This window comes from Rhynchophorus ferrugineus, unplaced genomic scaffold (assembly GCF_030347505.1).
Source record: "Rhynchophorus ferrugineus isolate W39M unplaced genomic scaffold, kcgeb_rfMv2 rfM9, whole genome shotgun sequence".
Classification (NCBI taxonomy): domain Eukaryota; kingdom Metazoa; phylum Arthropoda; class Insecta; order Coleoptera; family Curculionidae; genus Rhynchophorus; species Rhynchophorus ferrugineus.
The window spans coordinates 9,082,754-9,102,699 of record NW_027472588.1 but is presented as its reverse complement, the minus strand read 5'-3'; the positions used below and the strand labels follow the sequence as shown (position 1 = coordinate 9,102,699).

General features: G+C 30.4%; 1 protein-coding gene across 5 annotated transcripts in view; it reads left to right on the top strand.

The window, feature by feature from the left end:
* LOC143202202 (general odorant-binding protein 83a) overlaps positions 1 to 19,946 on the top strand; it is a 45,894-nt gene that overhangs the window by 7,032 nt on the left and 18,916 nt on the right. For 2 of the 5 annotated variants that reach the window (XM_076413530.1, XM_076413531.1), the window contains exons 1-2: positions 6,693 to 6,824; positions 17,429 to 17,504. In XM_076413530.1, the coding sequence (XP_076269645.1) occupies positions 6,762 to 6,824; positions 17,429 to 17,504 (139 nt within the window). In that variant the 5' untranslated portion in view covers positions 6,693 to 6,761. Of the gene's footprint in view, positions 1 to 454; positions 544 to 5,184; positions 5,288 to 5,408; positions 5,474 to 5,530; positions 5,662 to 6,692; positions 6,825 to 17,428; positions 17,505 to 19,946 lie in introns of those variants that run through there. The other 3 variants (XM_076413528.1, XM_076413529.1, XM_076413532.1) reach the window with 2 other exon arrangements.

The following is a 19,946-nucleotide window of genomic DNA, read 5'->3' as shown; positions in this document are numbered from 1 at the left end:
ACTACGAAGTTTACCATTAAAATATTATAAAAATTACGGATTATTCGTATTTTGACAGTTTACAGGTGTGGCAATATCTACAAACTGAATATGTAAAATATAGAAACTAAATATGATCACTTTTCTAGATAATTAGAGATAATTAGTATTATATTAGTATAGGGATTTTTTAATTTAGCAGATGAAACTATATGGATAAACATACAATAATACATTTTAATTATTCTTTCATTTGTTATAACAAGCAATTTAAATAGTATCAACTATATTCACTAAAAACGTATCCATCATTAATAGCATCATCGAAAATATTACAAATTTAATCAGTTATAATTAATAGTTATAATTAACAGTTATAATTAATAATAATATTAACTATAATAGTTAAAGAATAAAATATGTTATTACTTATTTATAAGGAATCATTACTGTTTCAATACTATTTTATTTGTAGATGCGATTACCAATGCACGAGCTGGTACATTCGCTGATGATGATAACTTCAAATGTTACTTCAAATGCTTATTTGACCAAATGGCTATAGTAAGTATAATATTATATATAATTATCACATAAATAGTGTGATCAAAAGGTAAGACCGAACAGTTTTTTTTTCAATACGTTGGTAAAACCTTGAACAAACTGTAACACATTGCGTTGGTAGTTATAACGTTTACTTCAATCGGTCTATTACGTGTACTTTTAAAACTTTTAAAATTAGTGGACCAGTAAGAATGTGAATGTAACTGTAAGAAATTTTTAGAAAGACACATTTTAGTCCCCGGTTTACCATAGTAAAATACATTTTTGTGGAAAAATTAGTTTTTCTTATTCAACATAACTCCCTTCAAGAGTGATATACTGACTATAGCGACCAACTTTTCGATACCATTTTTGTAGTACGATTTGTCCTTGTTTCAAAATAGGCCTCAGTTTCGGCGATCACCTATTCATTCGACGAAAATTTCTTCCCAGCGAGCTTTCTTTTGAGATCTGAGAAAGAAATAGTTACTGGGGGACATGTCTGGAGAATACGGTGGATGAGGAAGCAAATCGAAGCCCAATTCATGAATTTTTGCCATCGTTTTCACTTATGGTCCTGTAACGGTACGTGATAGTCGCTATTGATGGTCTTTCCTTTTTCAAGGTAGTTAAAAAAGATTATACCATGCGCATCCCAAAGTAAAGACGCCATAACCTTGCCATCCGACTGTTGCGTGGAGCAGGTTCATCGTGTGCAGTCCACTCGGATGACTCTCGATTGGATTTCGGAGTGAAATGATGGAGCCATGTTTCATCCGTTGTCACATATCGACGCAAAAACTCGGTTTTATTACTCTTCTATCATCAACTCGTCGTTGTTTTTGGTCAAAAGTGAGCTCACGCGGCACCCACTTTGCCCAGAGCTTTCTCATACCCAAATATTCTAAGTTATATGATGTACACTTTCAGTTGTTATCTTTAGAGTGTCTGTTATTTCATTCAATGTCAATTAACGGTCATTCAAAATTATTTTGTGGATTTTTTTAATGTTTTCGTCGGTAACAACCACTTTTAAGCGCCCACTGCGTTTACCGTCTTCGGTGCTCATATCACCACCTCTAAACTTAGCATACCAATCCTTGATGGTTGGTTTTTCTGGGGCAGTGTCAGGAAGCTCGGCATCAAGACAAGTTTATGCTTCACCTGTATTTTTTCCCTTCAAAAAGCATTATTTTATCAATATGCGAAATCTTTTTTATCATTTTTTTTGCAATAACAAAAGCTGCTTCATCCAAAATACTATAATTCACAAACTAATGATCCGACAGCTGTCAAATTTATACACGCATATTTTGAGGGTTAGTTCTAACTAAAAAACATATGGATTTAATTCTAGTAGCGCCATCTATGTGTTAGGCCGGGGATTTTCCAATAGACCTGTTGAAAAAGTTGGGACCTTATCAGTTGATCACTTAGTTCCAGATGATCTGATTAGTACAGGTTCTATACCAAATCTGTCGCCCTAAATATACAACCCGTAATGATTGAGAAAGGCCCGCTAGTTTCAGTTAACAGCCAAGAAGTAAATAATTCAAATCAATAAAGAAGTTTTACTAAACTGTGCTGATAAATCAGATCAATGAGATAAAGTGCTTTGATTGGTCCAGATTATTTAGAGGATAGGTATCATAAACGTCCGTCCTAGTCATCCTTAGGCTGATGATAAAAGATTTAGGGCTCAACATTTACCGAATATCAATTACAGATTTTGTTGATATTACCGGCCAATTCAAACAAATTTTTGGTATCAAAAACCAAAAACTTTAACTATAATTATCGCATTAAATTTGATTTCTGCCTATCAAATCGTCATTAGTCGCATCATTAAAGCCAAAATTAAAGCTCAAGGCCAACCTTATCTATAGCAATTGTGAATAAAATAAGGAAATGATAGATGGAAAGTACAGATCTGCACATTGTACATAGAATATAGAGTTTTTGGCTGATGATATACTGATAACATGAAAGATGAAACAATGCTGATGAAAAGAAAAATGCTAATTATGCATAAGAGAGAGCAAAATAAGTAACCACATTGAAAAACTAAAATTAACACCAATAAACTGTTTTAAATATCTGGAAACACAAATTGAAAGCAAGGAAAGCCAGGAAAATGATGAGAGTTGCGTCCAAACAGAAGAAGCTAAAACAGATCGAAAATCAAGGTGATTTTGATATATTCCTTGATTATCATGGCATTTTGTTTTTTTACACTAATATACATTGTGGCCCAGTTTAATTTCTTCACATATTTTATTTAAAAACTATTCCTGTTTTGTTACCCAACTTTAGTTAGCACCAAAAAGTCAAAAACCGATTCGCGTACCTTGTTTGATGAAGGATACTAAAACCTAAATGAAAAGGGCTCTATTCCCACTAATCTAATTCAACAAACACTTGAAATGAAGAATACTAACATAAATTCAAATTCAAACAGTCAAATTTGGGAAATTAAATAATTTGATTCCATTTTACTTCAAAGATATTTTTATCATATTACTTCTGTACCTCCACGTCTTGTTCTATTGTCCTACCTTCATAAGAAATCCACTGTTTATATATATATTACCAGTATAACATAGTTTTAGTTTTATAATTGTAAAGTTGCCATAGTTTATCTTATTAATTATTAACATCATCAAATCACTGTCCAATTACAAGACAACTTAATAGAAAAATAACGGTTAGGGATATATCTTGAAACACATCGGATAACTATAAAAAGGACGAGGGTAAACTCAATCAAACTTTTCCAATATCTGTGATACCATAAAGTGAATATATTTTAACAGCAAAATTATTTTTCCAGCTCAATGGATATAATTTAGGTTGAAGTCGTAAATTATAATAGAGTTGAAGAATAGTCATTGTCTATTTTTATTATCATAATTGAAATATATGTTAAATCTAATTATTCTGATGTAAAAGCAAATGCTATTTTAGAAAATAGCATATGATGGTTAATATGACGAATACTAATTTAAAATATACAAGGAAAATTAAATTAAAGATATCCTATTATTATTTTAACTGGGAGTTAACTGTTCTTGTTAATACGTATTGAATTATAAAGGTTAAATAAAAGATTTTGTATTTATATTCTTATAATATGTTTGAAACTCAACATTTCCTTTTGTTTGTTTGATGAATGTTGTTGTTTGTTTGTGTCTCCCATAATCCATAATCCCATCCAAATGGACCAATTATACTGCAAAAAACTATTTTAGACAATAAGTTTAGTTACCCAAATCGCTATACATTATGCATTCAGCTTTTTGAAATCAAATACTTAAATTATTGGTTATTGTGTACACTTACCGGAACTGACACTAAATATATAATATTAACTATAATTAACTCACCCAAGAACTAAAGGTTCACCACATCAGGTTCAGTTTCCGTTATTGAAAATGCATTACACATCTTTAAACGTCGAAAAATCATGTTCAGAGGAAACCACTTTACCATGTTTTTGTATATTATAATATTTGAACAGAATCCTACCATTCGAACCATTATACAGGATATAGTAACTAAAATTAATAGCATTGTACCATAACTTCCTCGCACTGTACTTCGAAACCCTAAATCCTAGTTCGATAGGAAAACTTCGATAAATTCTAGAAAACTTTCTTTATATATTAGTGTTTGTTTTCTCTTTTTCGCTAAAAAATCTAATTACAGTTTTTCTGGAAGACTGACTAGACTGGTACATAGTTTAAAACTGTCTGATCATTTTCGACCAGTGGATGTTAGTTCAATAAACCCTTCCGATACTCTGGTTCAAAGTTCTTCAACCTAACGGGCAAAAACAGCATTTTTGTAGTCAATTATTAATTGCTGTGGTGAAAAAATACTAAGATTTTAAATAATAGGCTAACAAGTTATTAATTTTTTTTCAGTTTAATTCGTCCCTTTCAATCATCATTGTTTACTAACTGTATACTGACGTCGTATTTAAATAGTCATTAACTATTTTTATTATCATAAATGAAGTATATATTAAATTTAATTATTCTGAAGCAAAAGCAAATGTTATTTTAGGAAATAGTATATTATGGTTAATATGACGAATACTAATTTAAAGTATACAAGGAAAATTGAATTGAATATATCCTATTATTATTATAACTGGACACTAACTGTTTTTGTATGAAATATTGTTATTATATGAATATGTTTGAAACTCAATATTTCATTTCGTTTGTTTGATGAATTTTGTTGTTCGTTTGAATATCTGGAAATCCATAGCCCATCCAAATAGACACACTTTTCACAGACAACATTTCATTTCAGTGTTTTATAATACTCATATGTGATCATATACATGTACAAAAAATTATTTGATTTTTATACTTTGATATGATAGAACAACACCTAGAGAATATTTACGCCAAATTTCAAATAAATCGGTTCTGTGGGAATATGAAACATCATGTTAAATGACTCTACAAAAAGTAGTTCTAATAGAAGTTAAATTTTGAAAAATCCTCTTAAGGACACATTCCTATAAATCCCCTTAAAATTAATTAGTAATATTTGATTGAACAATTCTGCTTGTCAAATAATATAATATACAAAATCTAAGACTATAATATACATTATATAAGTTTTATGGTTTTATAACATATACATTTTCAGATGGATGATGAAGGAATTATTGATGTAGAAGCGATGATTGCGGTATTGCCAGACGAATATCAAGATACCCTACCGCCAGTAATCAGAAAATGTGACACAAAAAGTGAGTATAACAACTAAAACAACATTCAGAATATTCAAATTATTCTTTGTCTTGAATTCATCTTAGTCATTACTTTGAATAAATAAACCCTTAATCACCTCTTCTCGGTTGTATTTTATAGAGGGCGCAAATCCTTGCGAGAATGCTTGGCTCACGCACAAATGCTATTACCAGGAAAACCCGGCAGTAAGTTGAGCACAAATTAATTTATAGACAAACTAAAGTAATACCTTCTGTTTTTAGCATTATTTCTTAATTTAATCGAAGCTCAATCGTCCCACCCTGGCTTAGTAAACGTAAATGACTTGTATATAGAACAATTTACTCTCTAAGTTTGTTTTTCTGAAATATATATTATGTTATAGCAAAAGTGATTCGATTGTTTTATTCTAAAACAATCAAGTAGGTACCTAAATGAAAATTTCCTGATAATTACAAACTTTCGAGGGCACACAGCTGAATTCAAAACTGTCAAAAATAACAATGTTTTGTAAAATTTAGTGATGTCCTTTGATGAGTTTAAGGAATATTCAGAGTTTCAAAGTAGCTCAATCAAGCCAATAAGGCAGTAGCTGGGTGACATGAGTTGAATTTTAATTAAAAAGAAACACTAAGAACCATTAATCTATCAGAGATATAAGCTATCAGAGAAAACACTTTATTGTGATAAAATCAACAAGCATTATCAACCCAGAATTCCATTTTCAAACTCAAAAACTCAAATAGAATTCCAAGAATATTTTTAATAAATATTTTGATCTGGATAAACAAATTTAAAATTATCAATCAAGGATTTTTGCCACTATATTTTGTTCCAAATTTTTTTTACAGGGCATAATAAAACTACCACGTTTATATCACCATGTTTTAATAAACACTAATTTTTTTTCACTTCAAAAAAGTCATTATTATATTATAAAAGGCCAAAATTGCCAAATACTACCAAATTTTTCATAACGTTTTGATATAATTATGACTAATACTTCAGATCTAGTAAGGATTGTTATTTACATGCATCAAGACAGAGAAAAAGTCCAAAGAAAATAACCATATTTGGCATATTTTACTGACTTGAGTCCAAGACTTTGCATTAGATGCCTCTCAATTTTTATAGTACGTATTATAAGTAATACATCACTCAGAAATGATATTGGACCTAATCAAATTTCAAAGTTACTTAAGAGATCTAAAAAATTTAATATAAAATGGTTTATAATAAATTATTTATATATAAAATAACTTATACAAATAAAGTTGAAATAATTTAATATATTTTGTTTACAAAGCGCTGCTACTTTATTTTGTGTTAGTCAAAAAGGAACATGGAAAGTAATTTCGAGACATAATTGTAGATGGTTAACATGTAATTAAAAATGTAAATTAACTCTCGGTTAGAAGTTTCATTCATATATAAAGCGAAGGTAATTAATTTTTAGAATACATTTTTCAATTGTGCATATAGTAGCATTTAAATATGAGACAGCATTCTTTTTTTTTGGGTGTAATAATGACGTTTACCTTTTTTCTTTACGTAAAGGTAAGTATTTTAATTTCTAAGGTACTAGATATACTATTCCCTATATTTACACATTTTTAAAAATTGTTTAGTATTGTGAGCTTGCCATTGCTTTTCTGTGTTACATATGATCATTAAAATTATAATTTTTACAACTGAAGCGTAAGACTTTGAGCTTCACAATTTCTCTAAACTCGTTAATGATACTATAAGTTAAAATAAGGATATACCTTTTCAAATTATTAAATTACTGAAAATATTGTTACTTTTCAGTCGGAAATAAATATAATGTCAATACTAGATCGTTCAGTAAGTTCACCAAAATTTAAAAAAAAACTTATATCTATATCTAATAAGAGACAAGAATGACCACCAATAAAAACTATCTAAATTTTTAATGAATTTGTGGATTAATTCACTAATATGGAAAATATTTCAGCTGTGCAAGACAGCCGTTATCTTAATTTATTTCTTACAAACACCGTGTTATTCACCATCATTTTTGTTTAATTAAATCTGTTTTAAAGATCACAACAATAATCTAGTACACTTAGTACAACATGAACTATAAATTAATTCATTACTACTTGTCATTTGTTCAATTCATAAGTAAGCCTAGTATAAAATAAATACATCAGTATATATTTCCCAAATTATAATGAAATTAGAGCTAAAATTACCAATAACAGTTATACACTATAGTATGAAATTCCTGGGTTTTAGCAGCTTTCGATGACCAGTTAGTTTGATGAATTTTTTTCTTTGTTTGAGCCATAATCCATAGTCCCATACAAATAAACTAATTATAACTCACCCAAGAACTAAAGGTTCACCACATCAGGTTCAGTTTTCGTTATTGAAAATGCATTACACTTCTTTAAATGTTGAAAAATCCTGTTCAGACGAATCACTTTACCATATTTTTGTACATTATAATATTTTAACAATATCCTACCATTTGAACCATTTTACAGGATATAGTAACTAAAATTAACAGCATTTTACCATAACTTCCTCACGCTGTACTTCGAAACTTTAAAACCTAGTTCGATAGGAAAGTTTCGATAAAATCTAGAAAACTTTCGTTATATATTACTGTTTGTTTCACTCTCTTTCGCTACAAAATCTAATTACAGTTTTTCTGGAAGACTGACTAGACTGGTACATAGTTTAAAACTGTCTGATCATTTTCGACCAGTGGATGTTAGTTCAATAAACCCTTCCGATACTCTGGCTGAAAGTTTTTCAACCTAACGGGCAAAAACAGTATTTTTGTAATCAGCTATTAACTTCTATGGTGAAAAAATAATAAAGCTTAAAATAATTAACAAATAGGTTATTTATTTTTTCCAGTTAATTCGATCCTTTCAATCATCATTCTTTACTAACTGTATACTGACGTCAAATTATAGTAGAATTTTGTCAAACTACTTAAAAAATAATTACATTTGAACAGTGCATTAAATTTAGCCTCTGTAGTACACAAATATATATTCGAAGCTATTTTATGAGCTTAGGGAATAGTCAGAAGTTTAATGGAGCTAAATCAGGCAAATAGTGTTGTTACGGAATTATCAGAATTATGTTTTCGATAAAAATAATCGAGAAACATATAAATTCCAATGTTTGTGCAATAATTCGTTGTTTTATAAAAATTTATTGAATTTAAATACTTTAACTATCTATTTTAAACTCTTTTCGAAGATTCTATATTTTTATTATCAATTTTAGATCTGACTTAGATCGTATATGTCCGTTTTTATGGGGTATAAGAAATAATTCCGGTTAAAAAACTGCCAATTTAACTGTTCCATTAATTTTACGATAAGATGGTGCCTGAGGGCGCTGAGTGCGTAAACCGCAGACATCAGAAGGCAGGAAGCTTTATTATGAGACATTGACGCAGAATAGGGGTGCCGGAAAAGGGACCAATAAAGGGGCTACCTCCAAATATAAATGTTTCTCTCACAGCTGAATTCAAATCATCAGGAAAAGGGAAACGTTTTTATGGGAGTTTTGGGTAATATATTTGGTATTTTCAATAATATAATACAGATTTTTGATTGTTTTATATTGGGAGCCGTATATAACCTGAAAAAATACTTCTCCTGAAAATTTTATTAAGTATTTAAAATATATTACGATTATATTATAACAAAAAAAATGAGAGCATTAATTCGAAAAAGTCTGCTATTGCAACTTGAAACACAGGGAGACTAAGTGGTACTTATTAGTGATGTAGTTGCTGCTACAACGACATAAAAAGTTCTTTTCTGCATCGAATTGTCGCATATGGTAAAAAGATAGTAAATAGTGTAGAATGTTATGGTTGTATCTTGATAAACCCCCTGGCCCTGTTTGCCTAACCTGAACATTTATAGAATGAAGAAGGTGCAGTTTTCTATAAACCACAAAAACCACATCATAACTTGGGCTCTGTATTCTATAATAACTAGTAAGTAATTATATATATATATTCTCAAAATATTTCATTTTGATTATACTTTATTCCCATTTTAGGAAAATATCTTTTTAAATTAATTACATCTTACATTATATATGCTTAGTACAATCTTAATTTACAAATTAATTTGTTACTACTGTTCTGTTGCACTTTGATGTTTGATTGTTTAATGGTTTAGTGCAACTCCATATTTACCTCCCATAGGTCCAAATTGGCTTTGTAATTGACTGATCTACCGATCTTTTTGATTTTAGGTCAAGTTGAGAGTATCTTCCGACTAACCAGTAAACTTGCATGACTTTGAGTCTAATCTGCTCTGCATTTTCTCTAACATGATGTTTCCAATTTAACCTACCATCGAAATATATTACGAGGTATTTGTTCTGCTTGAGGAATCGGGTATCCGATAAGTGATATAATTTTTTTTATTTCGATGAAACTCAAAATTAACGTGGACAGATTTGGGGCTATTAAGCTGTATTTCCAATCCCTAGTCCATTTATAGATCTTGTTGACTGTTACTTATACTCTTTCTACAGCTTTAGACAGAGATACAGCAGCAAATTTTCCAAGTACTGTTTCTTTAGTTGTTGGGATATCAGCAGTATAGAATAGACACAGAAGTGGTCCGAAGACACTACCCTGTTGAACGCCAGCCGAAATATGTTTAAGTGCTGAGAATGCCTCTTCATTCGAAACTTAAATTTTTTTTTCAGAAATATAGGATTCCAGTAGTCAGCAAATCTAAAACCAAAAGAATATATGAAAATGTGTCGATTTATAAATGGCAAATATATAAAAAATCCGTCAAAATTCAAGCTCGTTGTTTATTCCTATTTTATTATCATTTCAATCCACAGTCAGCACAATCGACCAGTTGAGCAATATTAAATATTTAATATATTAAATTCAGTCAATATTAAATATATAAAGAAGAAGCGAAAACCGAAGTAGAATAATACTGTTTGCTATTATTATTTGATAACCGAACAAATTTTACCAATTTTATCGGATATCCATAATAAACGGCAATCAAGCCGATTTGGTTAAAAACATACATTAAATTGTCGTGAAAAGGATGTAGAACTGAGGTATAATTAGATTCCTGACACAAATTGCTTCCTGTGTCGATACTACCATTCAGATAATGATAATAAGGCTTATAATCCTAAGATTAACAAACAATTTAAATGTCACTTAAATTACTATTGATTTTGCTATAATTCTTTATTTTCTCGTTCATATAGTCCCAGTTTATTATCAAATGAGGTTTTAATTGTTTATAAAAAATCTATCGTCTACATAGTTATATATGGTAATTCTTGTGATCTTAATATTTAATCATTTTCACATTTTCTATTAAGAGTTTCATTTTTAATGAATTTTTATGAACACAATAAAGAGTAATTATATTGCTTTTTAATGCGCTTGAATGTCATTAAAATTAATTTCCGTGATAAATAATTAATATCGTGTGTTGTTTCTTATATCTATCTATTTTTCTTATCTATCTAGCTTATTATCAGATATTATATAATGTCAACAATATATGGTTTCAGCAACGTTTTCAGGTTATAATTAACAAAATATAGAGAACATTTGTATAACGTATTGTCGGAAAGTGCTTTATGCCTACCCAGTTGGTAGGGCCTATCCTTGATATGACGAGTTTGGATGGGTTATGTTATGCGGCTACGTCTCCGCTTACCGCACTAAAACTACCCTCTATCTGGTCATTTGAATACTGCTGATATGATATCGGGTTGAACTGTAACTGGATAATTTTAAGGGACACGAAGAATATATGAAACACCTAGCTGATATCTAGTGATGTCTAATTTTTAAGCAAAGAAGGCAAATTCACCTTAATAACGAAACGAAATTTAAAAAAATCGATATAAAGTAGCTTGTTTCATTATATTTAATCATTTACCTTATAGAAAAGTATACTCTGTTCAAGGCATCATTCGTTACAATACTCTAGTTTCATTTACCATCACTAGCAAACAAATAAACAAACTGGAATGGATTCAGGATGAATATGAAACCAAATACTCACCTATGAGTTCCGCTGAAAACAATTGAACAACAGGATTGTTGTGAGAAGAATTATTTCCGGTCATTTTACACTAGCTAGAACAATACCACAATACCAAAAAACAAAACACCAGGAATAAGCTACCCAAGAAAAAATAAAGACTCCATAGCACCAAAGCGAAAAACAAAAAAAAACGTAATGAAACGGATCGTCGGCTGATAAAACTATACTAAATAAACTGGATCAACAACTCACACAGAAATTGTGGATAACGAAATACTTTCTGAATTTCTAAAGAACTTAGCAGACGATCATTTTAATTGACCGTAAATTGAAATTGAATGAAATAGCAGACACCCTAAAGATATCAACTGAACGTGTACATCATATCATTCACGAGCATTTGGGTATGAGAAAGCTCTGTGCAAAGTGGGTATCGCGCGAGCTTATTTTTGACCAAAATCCGAGTTTTTGCGTCAACATGTGACAATGGATGAAACATGGCTCCATCATTTCACTCCGAAGTCCAATCGACAGTCATCTGAGTAGACTGCACGATGCACACGATGAACCTGCCCCAAAGCGTTGGAAAATGCTTTTTTTGCAAGTTTATGTGGTCTGTATTTTAACATGCGCACCGAATAATTTTCATTGACTACTTTAGAAAAGGAAAGACAATCAGCAGCGACTATTACATAGCGTTATTGGACTGTTTGAAAGACAAAATCGTCAAAAAACGGCCCCATCTGATGAAAAAGAAAATGCTTCTTCAATAAGACATTGCACCGTGTCACAAGTCATTGAAAACGGCGGCAAAAATCCGTGGATTGGGCTTCGAATTGCTTCTTCATCCACCGTATTCTCCAGCGGCTATTTGATGAAGAGGTAATCGCCGAAACTGAAACCTATTTTAAATCAAAAAACAAATCGTACTACAAAAATGCTATCGAAAAGTTGGAGGGTCGCTATAATCAGTGTATCACCCTTAATATACCTATAAATAAAATGAAAAAAAGTAATTTTATTCAAAATACTTGAGCATAACACTGGTGCTTGGTAACCAAGCAAAGAATATGTTAAAAAGGAACTTGCAGGATTTTGCCTGAGACCCAAAAAATTTAGTAATTGTTTGGACAGCAATCTGAGTTATGACCCTACAACAAATGGTTACTATATAAGCAAATTCTCAAGCCAGTATAAATCAAACTAAAACAAAATTCGTCGCAATATCATTAACACTCTATGGTATATTAGAAATAAACCATGTTATAGTAGACATCCACCAAGATTTAAAGATACCAACAGTCCGTGAATAAATTAAATGGTCTGTACAAAAACACAACAAACAAAAAGTGAGATTGCATGAACATAAAAACGTACAACATTTCGATAACTATGACTTAGCCAAACTGAAACTGAATTATATCCATCAAACTCCACTTTCAAAATAATATGTGTTGTAATTAATCCTAGTTGTAATATCCAATAATACTCTGATGAAACTCTGATGTCAAATATTTGTTTTTTCTGATTTTGCAGTTGTTATTATCTGCGTTGCAGATCTGAACGTAAGACGTGGATATATCTCAATAATGCTCCGAAAGTTATTGGCTTTGTATCGACGACATCAAAAGCCAGAGACAATATTTATAACCACCGATAGCAGAAACCGAAAAACATTTTATTATGACGTAAAGCATAAAAGGTTCGGGAAGCAAGTCGTTCGATGATTTGCATCAGACAATTTTTTTGTCCTCTTTATTTTAAAATATTGTTATTCAAATAAATATATTCAAGATGATTTTAAAATATTTTTGAGCATTGTTTCGACAATATATAAATATCCCGTTTTTTTGATGTCATTTTGATCTCCTGGCCACTGACCAACAATAAAAATCAACCACAGAGGCTCTATAAGCATATCAATGTTGCATATCTCCAGTTCCTACGTAATGATGGCTTAGTCAGAAGATTAAAGAGAGTAAAATCATTTGGTCTAGCTCAGTCAAAGTATTAGTAAAATTCAATGCGCGTTAAGAATAGTGACATAAATGTTCAAACCTAAGTATCTGTCGTAGAATAATTACTGCGTAATTGTAAAACCGTACCGCTTATGATGCTCCAGCATATCCGATTTGTCAGTTTTGGTTTCAATTGTTTAAAATTGGTGATACTGATGCCAATAAGCGACCAAGTAGGACACAAAGTTCAACGACAATGAGCTGTAGGACTTAAAACACATCAGAAAATTGAGCTCAAGTCCTGAAATAAGTTAGAAGACAGATAAGATCACGTAGCCATCCAATCCACTGTTTCAAGACCCTCAAATGGAATGAAAAATATGTAAAAGGGTAGAAAATTGCTACTGAAAATGGACTTGATTGAAATTACAATTTAGAAAATTTAAACATTATAGTTTCATAGATTGTCAAGCAAAAAAGAAGGAATTTCTGTGGTATATTGTGAATCTCTCTGATAATGACAATCTCAAGAGCAAAAAGTCATGGATTAATCCAGGAGACCCTTAAATCATGATGAAGATTATTCATTTACTAACAAACTAACATCATTATTTCCATTTAGTATCATGTTGCCAGACAGATGGGAACATACGGTAGAAAATAATATAAAATATTAATAATGATTAATATTAGTGAAAATAAGTAGTAGTGAAAATATAATCACAATACACGTAAACACCTAAAAAAATACATTAAATTAGTTTCTAGAATAAGGTTTGAAATTAAAACAAACCCTCAAGAACACAACTTATTTGGATATCCCATAAAACTACCATCAAATGGACAGGTTATTATAATTATGGCAAATAAAAATAAACTATAATAAAATTGGCAGACGTGAAACTTGTCAAATGTCAAACTTTGGTAGTAATTAATTTGTAAATTAAGTTTGTACCAAGCGTATCTAATGTAAGATGTAATTAATAAAAAAATTATCATCAAACCTGGAAACTTATTGACCCAACCGCGTAAAAGACCAATTAATTTTTAACTGGACTACTTAAAGGCAATAACTCACTCCAACATTTCTCGTAGCAAATGAATTAATAATAAATTTGATATCTGTCATAATAGCAACTGATAAAATATATAATCTTGTAGAATTAATGGCAATAATCAAACCCGGACACCTTCAATAACAGATAATTAAAATGAAATATGCAAATGTTCGAACGATAAAACCCTTTCACGGTTTCCTTTTATATCGAATCTGAAAGTTTAATTAATTTTCTACTGTCTGCTAAAGGAAATGCTTTCAATTTTCAAATAAATTACTACGGTCGAAAGGGAATCCGTATAACTGCTAATACTAGTTTTGTTGGCTTAAAAATTCTAGATTTCTACAAGGGATGTCCTTGATAAAGTGCGTAAATATTTGGAAGAAGTTTATAGATTTCTTTATTATACATTAGCTGATGGAATTCTTTTCGGCAGATTTCCACAAAACAGTTACTTTTAAGCGCTATTTGCAGTGATTTTCATTATTAAAACGTATGTAAGTAACAATAACTTATATTTAGTCAATTACGTGGGACTTTAGATAGAAATAAATGTTTTTTTTTTCGGAGAGTGTTTAACAATTTTAATATAAAATATAGTGCTGTTATGCGAACAAATAACGGCATAAGCAATATTTTCTTTGGTTAGTTGATTTTCAGTATAATAATGCTCATAAAGATATTGAAAATGATCTTAAATAAATTTTTTTCGGGAAACTACAGATTCTGAGTCAGAGACCATCTAGAACTTGAAATAGGAGACTCAACCGACATATCTACCAAACCAATTACCGTGTCATTCAATCAAAACCGCAACCAATTTTTAACAGCATTCGCATATTACCTGATTAAAATTATTCAAGGCCACAGAAAAGAATGGACAATATTTCTAAGAATAAACTTGCTGTTACCTACTTTTTCCATATTATTAGGTGCTTGCAACAGTTTTTTGACTTTAAAAATGCATTTATTGGGTAAAATTGTTTCAATATATGTTAAATTTCTCTATCTTTTCCTCATCATTCTGGTAACATGGCAATATTCTATTAAGAGAACGATGTTAGTTTGCAGCAAAACAATAATCCATTCATTTTCACTTGCTGTTACCTACTTTTTCCATATTATTAGGTGCTTGCAACAGTTTTTTGACTTTAAAAATGCATTTATTGGGAAAAATTGTTTCAATATATGTTAAATTTCTCTATCTTTTCCTCATCTTTCTGGTAACATGGCAATATTCTATTAAGAGAACGATGTTAGTTTGCAGCAATAAAATAATCCATTCATTGTCACACTTCATCATGTTTTCATGCACGGAAACCATGTGCCAGCCAAACCATTATGTAGTCAATCAAAATATGTAACTAGAGACCATAATAGGTGTAATTTTCTTTCTATTTCAACCATTCGAAAAATGACATATTTTTAACAGACTTCAAGAAAGGAAGAAGTTCTATGTTCCATATTTTTTTAATTTATTCTCCAGTCGATTTCTCCGTCAATTTTGGGCTGATTTTCAAAATGCTTTCTTTATTCGAAAGAGCGCACTTCCGAGGTGGTCCCATTGGAACCAAATCAGTATGTCTTGGGGGAGGAGGGGGGAAAATCGAGGGAAACGCTCAAATTTCAAAGGCACGTACAAAGTTTTCACATATGTTTTATCTTAAATAATCAGATATTTGTGTATAATATTATTGCTGAGTACAAAAGCCATTCAGTTTGCTTTTTAGGTACTTTTTATAGCATTTGAGTTCTCGTAGAAATATTGTAGACAACTGGTTCTATGGTATAATGGTTCAAGAGCTTAGCTCCCAAACGGAGGTTGAGGGTTCGATTCCCCGCGGGAACAATAACTTTTTGTTGTTGTTTAGTTAAAACATTAAGTTAGGTAGCGGACCCCGGGGCCTGAATTTTTTATCATTGTTTCTTTATTCCTATTTTTCCTCATTCGGACTGCACCTTTACTGGGCCTACCCTTTGCAATATTAAATAAAACAACTGCGTAATTTGTTGAATAAATATCTAACACTATAATGAAAATAATAAAATATTTTAGCAAATTAATTGAACCGAATTCTAAAAAATGAGGTGCTTAGTAAAAATTAATAATAATCAATCTTAGATTTTTAATACAAAAAGAAACATTTTAATATAAAATATGTACATTATAATCGTTGTAATAACTACATAAAAATAAACAAAAACCGTACTTAATATATCTACAACATCTATTTTATATTCTACTATATACACACAATTTAGCTTAATACCTACCTAAATCTATTTATCTATTTACAATATTATTTTAACTACTACCAACAGTTTGAAATCAGCGCCGAGCCCAATTCGGTCGGTTAATTTTTTTGTTAAAAAAATTTTTATGGAACTAGTCATGGATGAAACTAGTCGGACGGAAAGTAGTAGAACTAAACCAGTTAATAGTAAAAAGTATTACAACCGAAAATAACGGCTAAAAAAGTCAACTGAAACAGTAGATGGTAAAAAGTAGTCAAAGCGAAAATAGTCGCCAGTAAGAAGTAATCAATTACTAAACAGTCGATAGTTCCCAACAATAGTTGTAACCAAAACCGACAATTGATATATGATGGAGAAACATCACGATAAGTTTCTAAAAGTGTTTTATGGACTTCGGTATACTGAGTAACTCAAGAATGCTAAATCTATTATTTTATGTAAAAAATTTCCAGACATCGAATTTAACTGTTATTTTATGATATTTTAAAGTAGTTTTCATTTATACTTTGCATTTTCATTAATACACATCGCAGATCAAAATACATGCAAGTACCAAATAAAAAATATTAATATTATTAAAACAAAAATTAAGTCAAGCACTAAATTGAGTTACAGTAGTCGTCTCAAATTCTTCGAAAGACACCATCTCATATATTATGTAGGAGGCGGTAATAGATTTTTTCGACAATCTCCCGTGTTTCCCAAGTTTTTTTTTTTTGAAGTCCCAAAACAAAGATCTCTCAGTTCAGGCCGAGCCAATGTTGTTATGTTTATTTTCAAACTTCTCCGATTTGTTTAGAATTCGTAACTTCGTTCCAGCTATAATAAACCAATTGGTTCTTTTGCAGGCCATGTCTGATGAAATGAAAGAATTGGCGCAAATGTTACACAATACTTGCGTTGGTGAAACAGGGGTATCAGAGGGTAAGTAATAAATTTAATATTAAGTACATCATATTATGTAATCTGGATAATAGTCCAGAATTTATACCATCAAATGTACATGCTTATAGAAAACAACGTTTATACAAAATAATCATGAATATAGTAATTTGCTAATGAAATCAAACTAGATTATTAGATATTGATGAATAAAGTGTGAACAGAAATACGGCATTATGATTCAGGATTACAACAGAATATTTTATTCAATAATTATTACTTCGGAATTTTGATATACCTGGTTCAATCCCCAACTACTGCGAACTAAAAGCATCCAAAACTTTATATAAAACAAAAGATAGTTTACAAAGATAGTCTAGTTGGTTTAATTAATAAAATTTGGATAAATACCGTTTGATATAGTCAGATATAACTCATTGAATAAGCATCATCATAAGCATCAAAAAAAAAACAAAAAACGGTAATTAGATAACGTTTGAATTTGCTAGCAAGAAAAATATTAAATCAAAGTTTGGAAATTGAAGTATTTAATATCATCCATTATTAATAACCACCAAAATGTTATTAAAATCGTTTATGAGAACTTCCATACTCACTAATAATGCTAAATGTCAAGACATGAAGATGAGGAAAGAAAAAGAAGAATAAATAAACAGTATAAAGAAGATACAGTAATAAGGATTATATTACCTCATGATAACCGATTGCCATATACAACAGAATTGATAATCAGTATTTAGATGCTAACATAATCACAGTTATAGAAAAATTTATTAGTAACCCGATTTGGTAACATGTGATCTTTATATATTTATCTCCAAAAAGATTTACCAGAATAAATTTTCAGGTAGAAGAGTTCAATAGTATTATTGGACTGTGAACTTTCACATCTTAAGGGGATGATACTTAAGTGTTTTTTTTATACACGGCAATTATTATTCTACATACTATTTTTACATAACTTAATTTAATACTTATAGATAAAATAAATATTATCAAAATATATAGTACCACTTATATCGTTACCAAATTTTCTATTTTCGATAAATGTTGTTCAGCATCTGTCTAACAGTACCAAACATAATAATTGAAAATTAAATAATATTACCAGTCGTTTCATTACTGCTAATACAGAATGATACGTTTGCTATGTTGCACATTTTATTAGGGCCTACAAATTATTTTAAAGGATTTTTTTAAATTTAGGGTGAAAAATCGGTTCAATGTATTTTTTCCAAAGTATTGTCCACCGCCGTTTTTTGCTAACTTTCGGGTAATTTACGGTTTCCATCTTGAAAGAACGATATATATTTTGAGGCCATCTACAAATCGACCAATTTTTTGATATCTTCGTAAAAATATAAGCACTGCTCAGGTAGGTTACGACCTACATGTTGAATTAAATAATAATAATAAGGAACAAGCTCTGGAAAATATAGCAGCTCATAGTATAACACACCAAGCTGATCCCATCAAATACAGAGCACTAACTTGGAGGCATGGATATTGCTTGCAGTGAAACAAAATTTCACACATGACCTTTCAATGAATTCATGAATAATCTTTGTACATTTATTTTATATGGATTATCCTCAAGTAATACCTCCAAATCCGCGTCTTGAATTTTTTTTAGTTGTCCAGGGTGCTCTTTTACTTCACTGTCAAAATAACTCGAAACCAGTATTCACATTTTGAAGTCGATGGAGCATGGTTACAATAAGCTTAATACAGTATTTGATGACCTTCAGTCAAAAGTCAAGTACAAAAGCAAAACCTTTCGCAAATGTAATATACTCGGTACAAATTCTTCGACGAAATATCACATACTGAAAAGTGAATCCTATCAGTGAGGCTTCAATATGAAGTGTTCAACGTCTATCGTAAATCCTTTAAAGTTAATTTATAGCCCAATGGCAATAGTGTTACAGGAATTCCCAGATTTCAGTCAAAGAACCAATGGAATAATATATCACGCCTCCAGTAAAGAATTACACCAAAGTAATAGAGAAAATAATCTCTATTTGTCACCGATGGACTTTTTTTGCTCAAGACATTGTACAAGTAAAATTACAAGCAACCCAGAACCCAATGGAGGATTACTATATGGAAACAAACATATTTACGTAGGGTTTTCATTTTTTAAACCACTTGTTATAGCCAAGAACTTCTTGTCCACCCGGTATTTACCTTGTACATTTTTGATGGCAATATCACGACACTATATAAATTCGATGAATTTTCAATGGACATCACTGATGCCTTTATATATAGACAGTAGACGGCGACCCACGTTATTGCTAAAAATATTTCCGAAGATTATGTTTTCCGCAAAGAGATAAAAGGTTATTTCGTTTGCCTTCTATCAAAAACCGTCTTTATATATAGATAACATATAAAAAGACTTATCATTAGATGCCGGAGCATTATAATGCCGACATATAAGAGTATTTTATCGTCAGAAAC